The sequence below is a fragment of the Ailuropoda melanoleuca genome, chromosome 7, assembly GCF_002007445.2.
Source record: "Ailuropoda melanoleuca isolate Jingjing chromosome 7, ASM200744v2, whole genome shotgun sequence".
Classification (NCBI taxonomy): domain Eukaryota; kingdom Metazoa; phylum Chordata; class Mammalia; order Carnivora; family Ursidae; genus Ailuropoda; species Ailuropoda melanoleuca.
The window spans coordinates 61596445-61610163 of NC_048224.1; the positions used below are offsets into that span (position 1 = coordinate 61596445).

Consider the following 13719-nt stretch of genomic DNA (forward strand, 5'->3'; position numbering starts at 1 on the left):
TTTGACACACTTTATTGTGATATTCACTTTACAGCACTGGTCTAGATCTGAATCTGCAGTATCTTCAAGGTGTATCCATATTGAATAAATGTTAAATTTCTTCAGTATGACAGGTATACTGTAGCTTTTAAGAGAATATTCTTGGCAGATGCATATCAAGTACTGTATTCAGGGATAAAGTACGACATCTGACTCTCAAATGAATTAGCCAAAAAACCAAAACCAAAAACTGTACATATATAGTGAAATAAAACATATGCCAAATGCTAACAATTAGTGAATGCAGACACCATATATATTAAATTAAAGGGTTGCTTTAAAGCTAAAATGTCTTTTCTAACTAAAATTGAAACATGCAGGGCACCTGGTGGCTCAGCTGCTTGAGCATCTGATTTCAGCTCCTGCCATGATCTCGGGGTCCTGGGATTGAAACCCATGTGGGGCTCTGAGCTCAGCAGGGAGTCTGCTTCTCTGCACTGCCCCCCCCCGCTTGTGCACTCTCTCCTTCAAATAAATAAAATCTTTATAAAAAAAATCGAAATATACATTTTTCTGCTTCTACGGAAACAACCCCAACATCGTTTTTAGGGTATCAGTTAGCAAACAGTAAAAACGTAACACTGTATCTTGATTTAATTAAACCTGAAATGGTCTTTAGAAAAGCAAAACAAAACAGGGGAACCTGGGTGGCTCAGTCGGTTAAGGGGCTGCCTTCAGCTCAGGTCGTGATCCCAGGGTCCTGAGATCAAGCCCTGTATTGGGCTCCTTGCTCAGCGGGGGAGTCTGCTTCTCCCACTGCCTGCCGCTCCCCCTCCTTGTGCTTCCTCCCCACTGCCCGTGTCAAATAATTTTTTTTTTTAATTTTTAATGAAAGAAAAAAAAAAAAAAAAGAAAAGCTAGAAAGAGAAATTTAAGTAGTGAGCAGCTAGCAATATGCCTATTCAATTCTTATGTAGTTCTAGGGCCTGAGCATCTCTATGTTCTAAGTGTGATTCTAATGTTTAAAGATGTAACATACCATTATTACCATGGATGAAGATTTTAAATTATCCTTTTCTCTGCCATCTTTGTTCTTTGTAATTTCAAAATAGCATAAATATTTAATTAACACATTTTTGCATAATATGCACTGATCATTATATACACTGTACCAGACTGTTTACCTAGAACTACATATGGTATACAGCACTTAATGACAATTTAGAAGTATTTTCGGGGCACCCACGTAGTTCAATCGGTCAGGCATCTGACTCTTGGTTTTGGCTCAAGTCATGATGGGGGGGAGGTCCTGGGATCAAGCTCTCCAGCAGGCTTGCTCTCACTCAGTGGAGAGTCTGTTTGTCCCTCTCCCTCCACCCCTCCCCCCTGCTCTCTTTCTCTCTCAAATAAATCTTTAAAGAGATAAAAGTATTTTCAAGGAAAATTTTGATTACACAAGAAGTCTACACTTAGAAACTAAATCCCCATGATACCACGCCTATAAATCACTTGTATTATTCTTAATATCTGAGATTCAGTCTGTCAATAAATATTTGATTATTCAAAATGTACCAAGACCATACTTGGGGCTAGAGAATCAGGGTAAACAAAACAATCCCTGAAGGGTTCTAAAAGACGAAAACAAACAAATGAAAAAGAATGAGTAAACAAATAATTTTAAGAGCTAAGAAGAAAAAACACAATGCTGTCAGAAAGAATTAACAGAGGGAGCCCATTTTACACAAGGCAGTGAGGAAATTCCTCTACATGCAGTTACATTTCAGATGATACCAACTATCCAAGGAGGGAAAAGAGCATTCTGAGTTCCATTAGAAGGTTTAACTAACAACACAGCTCTGAGCAAGGATAGTCTATAAAAAATTCCACCTGTAGCACAAAATGAAAAGCAAGGGATGCGGTGTCAGACTAAAATCCACCATTTATTAGTTGTGTAATCTTACACAATTTACTTAACATCTCTCAGCCAGTTCTCTCATCTGAAAAATGGAACAATAGGCCTATGAAAATCCAACATGCTCATGATTATGAAATATGACAGATAATACAATGTTCAACACCTTGTCCATTCCCTCAAAACTGTTTTTAAATTATTCCAAAAGCTACCTGTAAGAAAGAATTAAATATTTCCCAATGCCTGGATATAACTTTAAAAAAATACCAATTAATCAAAGCCTGCAGTGGAAAAAATACTAATCACATGCCTTGTCTATTGCTTTAGCTCCTTCCTTTCTTCATTAAATAACTATTATTAGCTTACTTTATGGCCAGGAATTATGAGACTACAGGTGCTAAAAAGAGTATAACGCTAAGCAAAATAAGAGAAAGACAAATACCATATGACTTCGCTCATATGCAGAATTTAAGAAACAAAACAAAGGGAAGAGACAAACCAAAAAAAAAATAAAAAAGACTCTACCTATGGAGAACAAAACAGATGGCTGGTGGCTGGGGGTGTGAAAGGGTGAAATAGGTGAAGGGGATTAAGAGCACACTTATTCTGATGAACACTAAGATATACAATTGCTGAATGACTATACTGTACACACGAAACTAATATAACACTGTATGTTAACTATACTAGAATTAAAGTTAGTGTAAATTTAATTAAAAAAAAAAAGAACATAGGTGCTAGGATTATAGTGTTGAACAAGACAAAGCCCCTGCTCTCATAGAACTTACATTCTATTGCAGAGAAAGACATACAAATTAAAACAGTAAATGCTATGACAAAAAATAAACTGGGAGAGGAGAGTATCTGACACTGCAGAGGGGATGACTATATGAAGATAAAACTACTTCTCTGAGAAGATAACATCTTAGCAAAAGGTGAATAAAATGGAACAAGGCCTGTGATGTGGAGCACACATTCTCTAAGCAAAGGGAACAAGACCAAAAAGTATCTGAGGGAATAAACTGGCAGTGCTGTAAAACAGATATAACATGAATGACAGCTTTAGCATGAATGCTTAACAGTCTAAAACAAACTGAAAATGCTTTACAAATCACCAAACTAAGCTGTGGGGCCAAAAACAGATATTTTATATTGTCTTTGTATCCAGTCCCCCAAATCCTAAAATATTTCAATGATCCCAACCAATAATACAATAAATGGGCACACTTTATTACTAACAGAGATAAAAGGAAAAAATACAATAATCAACTAAGGAACTTTTACAACAAATCCAGTGTAAAGACTAAGGATGAACATCAAGAACTTTGTTGTGGGCAAACTGAAAGGAAAGGCATGTTAACATGGCAAGAGGTTTAATGACTATTATTATAATTACTTACAAGTATTTTTAAGTAAATGGAGAGATATACCACATTCATGGAATGGAAAAGTCAGTATTGTGAAGATGTCAATATTCCCCAGAATGACCTGTACACGCAAGGCAATTTCAATCAAAAGACCAGCAGAATTTTTTTTAAATTGACAAGCTGATTTCAAAATCAGTAAAAATAATCTGAAATTAAAGTAACATTGTACATTAACCATACTCAAACTAGGAAATAAACAGATAAAGTAAGTAAGAATATACAAAACAACAATACCCAGAACAATTTTGAAAAAAGAATAAAGTTAGGTGATACTATCTAATTTCAAATCTTAGCATAAAATAATTAAGAAAGTACAGTATTGGTGTGGGGCACACCTGGCAGGCTCAGTCAGTAGAGCACGCAACTCTCAATCTCAGGGTTGTAAATTTAAGCCCAATGTTGGATGTAGAGATTACCTAAAAATAAAATCTTTCAGGGGCTTCTGGGTGGCTCAGTCAGTTAAACATCTTACTTCCAGTTCAGGGGCTTCCTGCCCAGTGGGGAGTCAGCTTCTCCCTCTCCCTTCTGCTGCTCCCCCCACCCTGCTCTCGCAGGCTCACTCTCTCTCTAATAAATAAAATTTAAAATAAAATAAAATCTTAAAAAAAAAGTATTGGTGTAACAGACACACAGATCAATGAAACAAAAGATAGCGCAGACGTTTGTCCCCAAGATTTTTGATAAAGATAGAAGATAAAAAAGGAGAAATCATAATCTTTTCAATTACCCGTGCTGGAACAAATGAATAACTGTATGGAAAAGAAATAAACTGTTACCGCACATCATACTCAAAATGGATCACCGGTATAAATAAAAAAGCTATAAAATGTCTCAAGAAAGCACAAGAAAAACTTTGCTACCTTGGGAAAGGCAAAAATTTCATACAAGGATCCAAAAAGCACAAATCATAAAAGAAAAAAAATCATAAATTATACTTCACTTCTGCTTTCTGAAGAATACTATTTAAAAAATTAAAAAGCAAGCCACAGACTGGGAGAAATCATCATAAAACAGACCTGTATCCAGATGTTTTAATTCAGTAAGGCAAACCTCCCAATTAAAAAATAGGCAAAAAATTTCAACAGAAACTTAATAAAAGATATAAAAATAGCCAAAAAGCACATGAAAAGATGCTACTCATTAGTAGTTAGGAAAATAAAACTTAAACTCACCATGAGACGCTCCTAGACTCACTAGAATATCCAAAAGACTAAAAATGTCCAGTGTTGGTGAAGGTATGGAGCAAGTATAAACTAGAACTCTCCCACTCATTGCTGGTAGGAATGTGAAATGGTACCACCATTTTGGAAAACAATTTGGCAGTTTCTCATAAAGTTGAAAATTCAGCCATTTACTCCTAAATATTACCCAAGCCACATGAAAACATAATGTTCACAAGAAGCTTTTACACAAATGTTCACGGTGGCTTTATTCAAAATGGCCAACAGCTGGAAACAACTTGAACATTCACCCACCCTTAAATCACTGGGCAAACTGTGATTATGTCCATATGATGGAATAAAACTCAGCCGTAAAAAGGAACAAAATATTGATACAATGGGACGGATGAAATCTCATAAATATTAGGCTAAGCAAAAGAAATCAAACACAAGTGGCACCTGGGTGGCTCAGTCAGTTAAATGTCTGCCTTCAGCTCAGATCGTGATCCCAGAGTCCTGGGATAGAGCCTCGAGTCAGGCTCCCCGCTCATCTGGGAGTATGCCTGTCCCTCTCCCTCTGCCCTGCTCATGCTCTCTCAGTCTCTCTGTCAAATAAATAAAATCTTAAAAAAAGAAAAAAAAGGAAGAAAGAAAGAAACCAAACACAAAAGAGTACATACTATTTCATTTATATGAAATAACCAGAAAAGGCAAAAGTAATTTATAGGAGTGCAGAAAGATCAATAGCTATCTAATACACAGTTAAAGGGTGGAGAATACTGCAGAAGAACACTAAGGGACTTGTTTGGATGATGAAAATGTTCTCTATTTGACTGTGACTATAAGTTACATAAGTACATTCACTTGTTAAAATTCAGTGAGCTTTACATTTTAAATTGGGTGCATTTTAATTCATGAAAGTTATGTACTTATCAATCTCAAGAAGAAGTTGGGCATTTCTTTTAGGTGTACTTCTGCTGAAAGCATAGCATCAAAGCTTGATTCCCTCGAATTTCCAGAAATTCTGTAAACAGCCTAATAATACATAATAAATCCAGTTCCGCTAAAACTAAAAAAAAAAACTATGCATTTAAAAAGTTGATTAAAATGTCATTCATCTATCATTTAAATATAAAATTTTCCTGTGCATATAACAGACATTCAGTCACCTGAATGAAAATCATAATAGAAAACATTTCTAAGATTCAAGTATGAATCAATAATACTGAAGTCTGAAGTTTGACTCCTGGAGATACACAAAAATTCCTTATTTATATTCAGTGAATATTCACTCAACACCTACTTACCATATGCCAAGACAGTATGATGAACTGTACAAGGAAAGACAGAAGTTCAGAACAGAGAGAAGCCCATTTGCAACTGCACAGAAGGATGATGAGATGTTTAAAACTTACGTTGTTAGCAAGAACGCCCCATCACCACATCTTTCCAGAGCCTTTCGTGCAGGAGGTTTTGCTGCAAATTCTACAAAACCTTTTCCTGTAGCTCTACCACGATCATCCACAACCACAACGGCTTTCTCTACAGGACCAAACTGGGAAAATGCTTGCTCTAGCAGCTCATTGGAAACAACCGGCGAAAGGTTCTTGACAGTTAGGGCGGCTCCATGTGTAGCAAAACGAATTCGGAGAGGTCTGCTCTTCAAAATGGTGCCATCCAGCTCTGCTTTTGCAATTTCAGCCAGTGTTCTGGATTCCTTTTTAGGAGGAAAAATCACTTTTTAAAGATGATAGTAACACAAATAATTTTAAATAGTGGTTTCTAGGGAGAAGAGCTGGGTAGCTTTTGGAAATGGCTAACAGGGTCACTTTGTTTTTGTGTCATTCAATTTTGGTATCACGTGCATTGTATTAATTATTCAACAATAAGTATGTTTAAATATCCCAATGTCCCAAGTCATCACTAAAAGATTATCTATTCAAAAAATACGAGCTATTAAATACTCAAAGCAGTATTTTTTTTAAATCTCCTACATATATTAAAGAAAATCGTAATTACTTTTTTTGAGACCAAGCACCAGTTACAGGAAGCTATTATTGAAAACAGAATAATTTCCCATATACTCCATGTTTTTGACATTTATATCTTAATAAAACATCCCACCTCTCCAATGCCAGAAAAATCCCCTTTCCTTTTTATTTCTTTTTTATATCATCTATGAAAACTACCATCAGATGTTGTTAACCATTTCTGAAATACTTTCATGGGCTACACATTTCTCCATTATATTGAGAGAAGCAAACATGTACATTCATGAGCTATAAGAGTTCTCTCCATTATAGAGAGAATTAAGTGCACACGCATTTGTAAACTAGAAAATACATTCATTGCAGAAACCACCAGGGACGGTCCTTCTTGAAGAATTCAGTTGGTACAGAATACACACATCTAACCATAATCAACAAACTGATAAGTTTAATATAGGTATGTTCTTTTTCTTTGTCTTGTGAGAACTCTCCAGTGAGAATTGAAAGAAGTTTTACATGCACTTGTAAGTGAACAAATATACTGTCTTATGAAAAAAGTCTTAAGGTCACAATAGATCCTTATTCAATCCTTAAAATATTCATGACAGGTTTAAATGACTACACTTACGCAAAAATCTGTCTACAGAACTAATTTTATAAGGACAAATGAATCTAACCTTTTTATAGATTTTCAAAATACCTATTTTTAAAAATTACTCTTGGGGTGCCTAACTGGCTAAGTAAGTAGAGCATGTGACTTAATCTCAGGGTTGTTAAATTCAAGCTCCACCTTGGGTACAGAGATTACTTAAAAATAAAATCTCAAAAAATAAATAAATAAATAAAAGTTACTCTTAAAAATTTTTTTTAATTTAAACTACTTTTAAAGGAACCGCAAGCATTCAATAAATGTCTAACAAGGGATAGCTACTTTGTACTTAATATGTCATATAATCCAACAACTGAAAGGCATAGATTTTTAAAATGCTGTTGGGTCTAACTGGGGATGGGAAGAGGCATGAGGAAATTTCATGGGGTGATGACAGTTTTCTGTATCTTGACAGGAGTTTGAATTAAACAAATGTTATTTGTCCAAAATCACCAAATTGTACACTTAAAATTTGTGCATTTCCCTGTATGCAGATTTCAAATACCTCAAAAAATAATACTGGACTCTAGTTAATGATAAGCATGCTAGAGTGTTCAAAGAGTCAAGAACTGATAGGCAGAGAGAGATGAATAGATAAGTGGAAAAAAAACCATATATAACAAAACTTAGAGAACCTTGATAGTGGATCTATGGATATTCATTACTATATATCTGAAATTTTTTCATAGTAAAATGTTTATAAGGGTAGGAGGATAAAGAGAACCTGGTGAGGACTTCCTAAAACTTAAGAGTGGTGGGACGCCTGCTGGCTCATTTGGTAGAGTGTGTCACTCTGGATCTCGGGGTTGTGAATTCAACGCCCACATTGGGAGTAGAGATCACTTAAAAATAAAATCTTAAGAAAATAATAAATAAATGAAATAAATAAAACTGAAGAGTGCTTCCAGGGGGCATCTCCTGTTCAGATTCAATCAAGTATATTCACAACATTATATACTTCCCCCCCCCAAGAGAAGCAGGAAATCCCAATTTTTATGTTAAATCAAGTAATTTTTTTACAGTTGGCAGTGAATTCAATTTTTAGTACTTTTGGGCCAAATGTTTATGCTGTTAGGAATTTTCAATACCATAATCCTTCTTCAAAATTTATACTTTTCATGGTTTTAAATAATTCTACATCAGGGCTTCGCAACTTTAGCACTCTTGACTTCATGGACAAAATTCTTGTTGTGGGGGGCTGTCCTGTGCATTGCAGGAGGTTTAAGTCAGTAGAATCCCCACTTCTGACAATGAAAAATGTCTCCAGACATTGTCAAATGTCCCCTAGGAAGCAAAACCACCCCACTTAAGAACCATTGCTGTAAATGTGTACTAAAGTTATCTGTAAAATCAATTAAAATAATGTGTTTGAAATGAAACCAAAGATTTCTTTACTTCATGCCGGAGAATAACAATAACAAGGTAACTTTTACTAAGTAGGTACTATATACTGACCATTTTATATAAATATACATATATAAATATACATATATATACCTGTATAAATACACACACATACACAAATTAGCTTCCATTATCCTTATCAACAATCTTACAAAGTGGGTTGTTACTATCCCCATTACATATATGGGGAAACAGGCCTAGACAGACAGAAGTAACTCACCCCTGGACCTATACAGAATCCATAATCTCTACCAATACACCATAAATCCCTCCTTCCAGCTAGTGTCCACGCAGCACTCTGCATAAAAAGTAAAACTATAGGTTTTTAACTTAAAGGAATACAAAAAATAACAAGAAACCAAGTGACTACCCCAAGATAGAGACCACTTGAATTAGGATCTCATGATGTCCACTGGACCCTTTCAAAAGGCTCTTTCCAAAGCACATTTTCTTTTCTCATTGTTGGCTAGTGGTTAAAATTCACCACTGCAAGAGTACTAAATTTATAAGAGTACAAGGAAATCCACTGATACAAAATAGAAATAGCCTTCAAGTCTATCAACAGAAAGTTGACTGGGTAACTGAATGTAATTGACCATACAATATGGTCATTAAAAATCAATCTAATGATATGAGAAAATGTCAAAGAGATATTAAATGAAAACCTCAAATCACAATAGAATGTGTACGGTATGTTTTGATATAGAAAAATCACACAAAGTTTAACAGTGCTTACATTTAATGTGTTAGGGGACAATGTTTCACTAGAATTAAAATTGTAATAAGAAAACTTCCCTGAACTAAAAGAGCACTTGAAATTATACGCTGGACAGGCCCACTAAGGAGATTCTATGACATCTTCTCTAGTATTTGACATTCGGTAAGAAGCACACAGTATTTCATTATTAAAAACCAAAAACACAAGGGGAGAGGATGTAGTCCTGCCCAATGGCTAAATTAATGTAAATTGTTTATTTTTAACTCTTTAATTACAAAAGGGTTCTCAAACCTTAGAAAACATAAGAATAACATGGAGGGCTAATTAAACCCCAAGACTGTTGGGCCCCAACCCCACAATTTCTGATTCAGTACATCTAATCTAGGGTGGGGTCTCAGAACTTGCATTTCTAACAAATCCCCAATTAACAGTTTTTGAGATGGTCTAGGGTCAGCATTGCTAACATGACTGATAGGGAAAATAATATAAGACTAGGGAGAGATGTAAATCTGTTGGAAAGAAACCACACTTGAATGAATCACCACTCCAGAAGTCTGGTTCACTAAAGCTAAAAGTAGGGGAGGGGGAGATAAAAGCAGAAACAAAGTTCAAGTCAAACTCATACCAGTTTTAACTATATTAAACTAGTTTTAAAATACAGCGCTGGGACTCCTGGCTGGCTCAGTCTGAGAAGCACGTGGCTCTTAATTTCGGGGTTGTCAGTTCAAGCCCCTCACTGGGTGTAGAAATCACTTAAATAAGTAAACTTTTTAAAAAATACACTACAACTTCTCAGTTAATTTAGCCAATCAGTAACCAGTCAAAACCTAAAAAAGAAGCTTTTAGGTCTAAAATTACAGGAAATGTATCTAAAATAAACAGTCTATATCAACCCTCATGTACCATGGATTCACAATATGGATTAGGCCCTTACAAGGAAATGCCACCTTCAATTCTTTTTCCTCCCCATTATACTAGCAACGCTGACCCTACACCATCTCCAAAATCTTGTCTCACCTAATCAATTTAACGGGAAACCTACAACCAGCAGGGTAAGAACATTTTTTAATTTTGAAGATTAACTGCTGAACAAGTAAAAAGTATTTCTAAAAATATAAATCAAATAAAATTACACCACTATTATAGAGCCACTACACCACCACTACATACCATAGCCACTACACCATTACTTACATTCAAATCAGGTACACACTATATGATTTTCCTAAGTAGAAAAAGATACATAATAGCTCAGAAATATTGAAGGCTTTTAAATGTACCTGTTAATTACACAGCTCAGATTAAACAGTAAAGTTATCCATAAGGTCAAACTTGTAAGCTAAATTCTAATTTCCCATTGACATATTTTTAACATTCCTACACAAAAAATACAGCATGATAGGTTTGGAGGAGCATATCCCAAAGGAGCAGACAAGAGCTGTCCTCACCTCCCCATTTCATAATCCCATAGACTTTTTTTAGTAAAGAAACTAAAAGCTAATAGCCACTAGCCACATGTGGCTATTTAAATTTAAGAATAAATAAAAATTTAAAGTTTAAATCCTCCCACACAATTGCTACATTTCAAGTGCCCAAAAGTCATATATGGCTAGTAGCTACTACACAGGACAGCACATTACACATAGCATTTCCATCACTGCAGAAGTTCTATTGGACAGGGCTAATACACTAAAGGAAAAAAAGGATTATTAGTAGGTTTAAAGATAGAAGGAAGACGATTTTTCCATGTCAAAATGTTTACTACTGGCTTATTTGTTAAGTGTAACGCTTACAAAACAAAAGGAAATGCAGTCCTACCATTCCTCCTCCAGAACATCAACTTTAGAACAGACCATGGGTGCCAGAGGCTCAAGACTATGAAAATGTTAAATAACTTCTTTTCGGAAAGTTTACTAAAAACTGCCTAAAATACTTCATTGTAGAAACCTAAATTCCTTTAAGATAACTTTTGGAATTATATTAAAAATAATTTTACCAAATGACAGACTGTTTCTCTAACGTCCAAGAAATAACTATTTATAACTTTACGTTCAAAACGCACTGATTACATAACTTCAATTTTAAGATAATTTCCAGGTCTCATTAATAATACCCTATCAAGGGGAGCCTGGGTGGGTAAGTCGTTAAGCGTCTGCCTTTGGCTCAGGTCATGATACCCGGGTCTTGGGATTGAGCCCTACCTCGGGCTCCCTGCCCAGCAGGAAATCTGCTTCTTCCTCGCCCACTCCCCTTGCCTGTGTTCCCTCTCTTGCTCACTCTGTCAAATAAATAAAATCTTTAAAAAAAAAAAAAATACATATATATATATATATATATATATACACACACACACTCTATGAAGATTCACCCTTCTCTTGAAGCCATTTAGACTTTAAATGTTCAAATGTTCTCCCTAAAAAATACGTCATTAAATTACAATCAATTCTATCTACATATTAAAATTTTGCTTTGGCTAATCATGAAGAGAACCCGATTTTGAATGTTAAAACTCCAATTAGAAAGCTTCCACAAACTGCCATGCACATAAAATTCGACGGTCAAACCAGAAAGGCAACACAACACAAAAAGCCCTTGTGTAAAAGTGTCTCCAAAAAAAATATTTTGTTGGGAAAAAAAGCATCTAAATACGAATTACAATAAAGCTGTATTAATTGACACTGACGGAATTCACCACAAAGCACTTAGGAAAACCGAGGTAGATATTTTGTCCTGTAAGAGCAAACCCCCGCTGTTTGAATTTTTTTTTAAAAAATGTGAGGGAGGCACAATTTTTGCATGTTATTGGAAAACTTTTAAGACTTAGACTAAAAAGTAAAATGTGTACTCTTCTAGCATTAAAATGTGCACGTAAAATAAAAAATAGTATATAATTCATACTCCCCACCCCAAAACGTGGAAACGTCCAGAATGTTTGGGAAGAGAACATCCTACATTAGATACGACACCGTCCCAATATTGCAGAGTCTAAGAACTAGGCAGTTAAAGGTGGGCTGCGCTGAGGTGAGGTGAGAAACAACATGGTTTACCGTTAAACGCACGCAAGTCGGGTTGCAACCAAGGAGATTTGGAAAATATTTAAGAAGCGAGTCCGCTGGTTGGTCCTCCATGCCCAATGAAATTTCTGCTAAGACCGAAGCTTCCGTTCCAAATTCATATCTAATTCATTTCCCTTACAACAGTTTTTCCTGGAAGAAGTCTCACCCCAACACGTTTCTGAACCTTGTCAGAACCAGAGAACTAGAACCCATTGGGCCGGGTTAGCCGAAGCCTACGTAGCACGGGGCAAGCGAAGCCGGACGCGCGCAGAGCAGAAAACGTTGGCTACAGCAATCGCGGAGCGACGGGAAACCGAGCCCGCTAATCGGAAATACCGGGCTAAAACGCCGCTCTGGGTGAGAGGACAATCCAGCACGGCGGGAAAGACAAGGACGGGAGGCGCCGCGGTTTTCACAGGCCACAGCGAAGACCGCAGCTGGGACAAGGGTTTTCTCCAAGGCGGCTGAAGAACGTGGAGGGCTGCCCGCGGCGACCCGCTCCTCTAAGGGGCCTCCCTTCACGCCCCCTTCCCCCGACACCCCCACCGGCTAGGCCCGACACTCACCAAACGGATGAAGCCAAAGCCACGGTCTCGATTGATAAAGACCTCGCTGGGCTCCCCGTAGCGCTCGAAGAGCCTCTTGAAGTCCTCCTCCGTGATGTCTGTGGGCAGGTTCCCCACGAACAGTCGGCAGCGTTGCGTGTACGTCTTTTCGCCTGGCTTGAGGAAGCTCTTGATGTCGATGGTGAATCCCATCTCTTCATCGGGGTGGTCCTCTGGGGGCACGGAGGCAGGTGGCGCCGGCTCCCCTGCCAGCGCGAGGGCCATGGCGGCCGCCGGCTCGCTTTCGCCTGCCGCGGACTCAAGTGCTCGAAGGCGGGCCGGGTTTTTCTCAATGCGTACTTGCTTCAGGTTTCCTCTTAACATCATCTTAGTGAATTAACTTCAGACACCGGATATAATTCTAGAACTACAGCTGTATCTCTGTATATACCTACAGAAATGGAATATAGAAAAAAAATAGAGAAGACTGCTAAGTCTTCTAGCGCGCTGCCCTGCCAGTTCCGACTCCCAGCCGCGGTAGCCGCACGTTCAAAATGGCGCTGCCACCGGCCGCAGTTACAAGAAGAGACGCCGGCTGTAAGTCCCGCCCCTCCGCAAAGGCCGTCGCCGAAGCCAACGCGCCTGCGCATTATTGGCGCCAACGGCAAGGTAACTAGCATGCGCAAGAGTACACCATTCAATGAGCTGCCTATCCAAGCCACCTCCTAGGCTTCGCGAAAAGCGGTTTCCCATCTTCCTGAATTAGCCGACGGTGGGGTTGCACTTGTGAGAATAATTGTGTTATGTGTGCGCACAATGATTTGGGGGAATATCCATACTCTTTTAAATATCCAGCTCAATTCTCAATGACTATGGATAAA

General features: G+C 37.3%; 1 protein-coding gene across 1 annotated transcript in view; it reads right to left on the reverse strand.

Moving 5' to 3' along the window:
* Window positions 1–13391, reverse strand: part of PSPC1 (paraspeckle component 1) — a 46295-nt gene extending 32904 nt beyond the window's left edge. The window contains exons 1-2 of the mRNA XM_034663772.1: window positions 12860–13391; window positions 5894–6195 (exon numbers count right to left, since the gene is read on the reverse strand). Coding sequence (XP_034519663.1) covers window positions 5894–6195; window positions 12860–13225 — 668 coding nt within the window. The 5' untranslated portion in view covers window positions 13226–13391. The remainder of the gene's footprint in view (window positions 1–5893; window positions 6196–12859) is intronic.
* Between the last annotated feature and the right edge of the window lie 328 nt (window positions 13392–13719).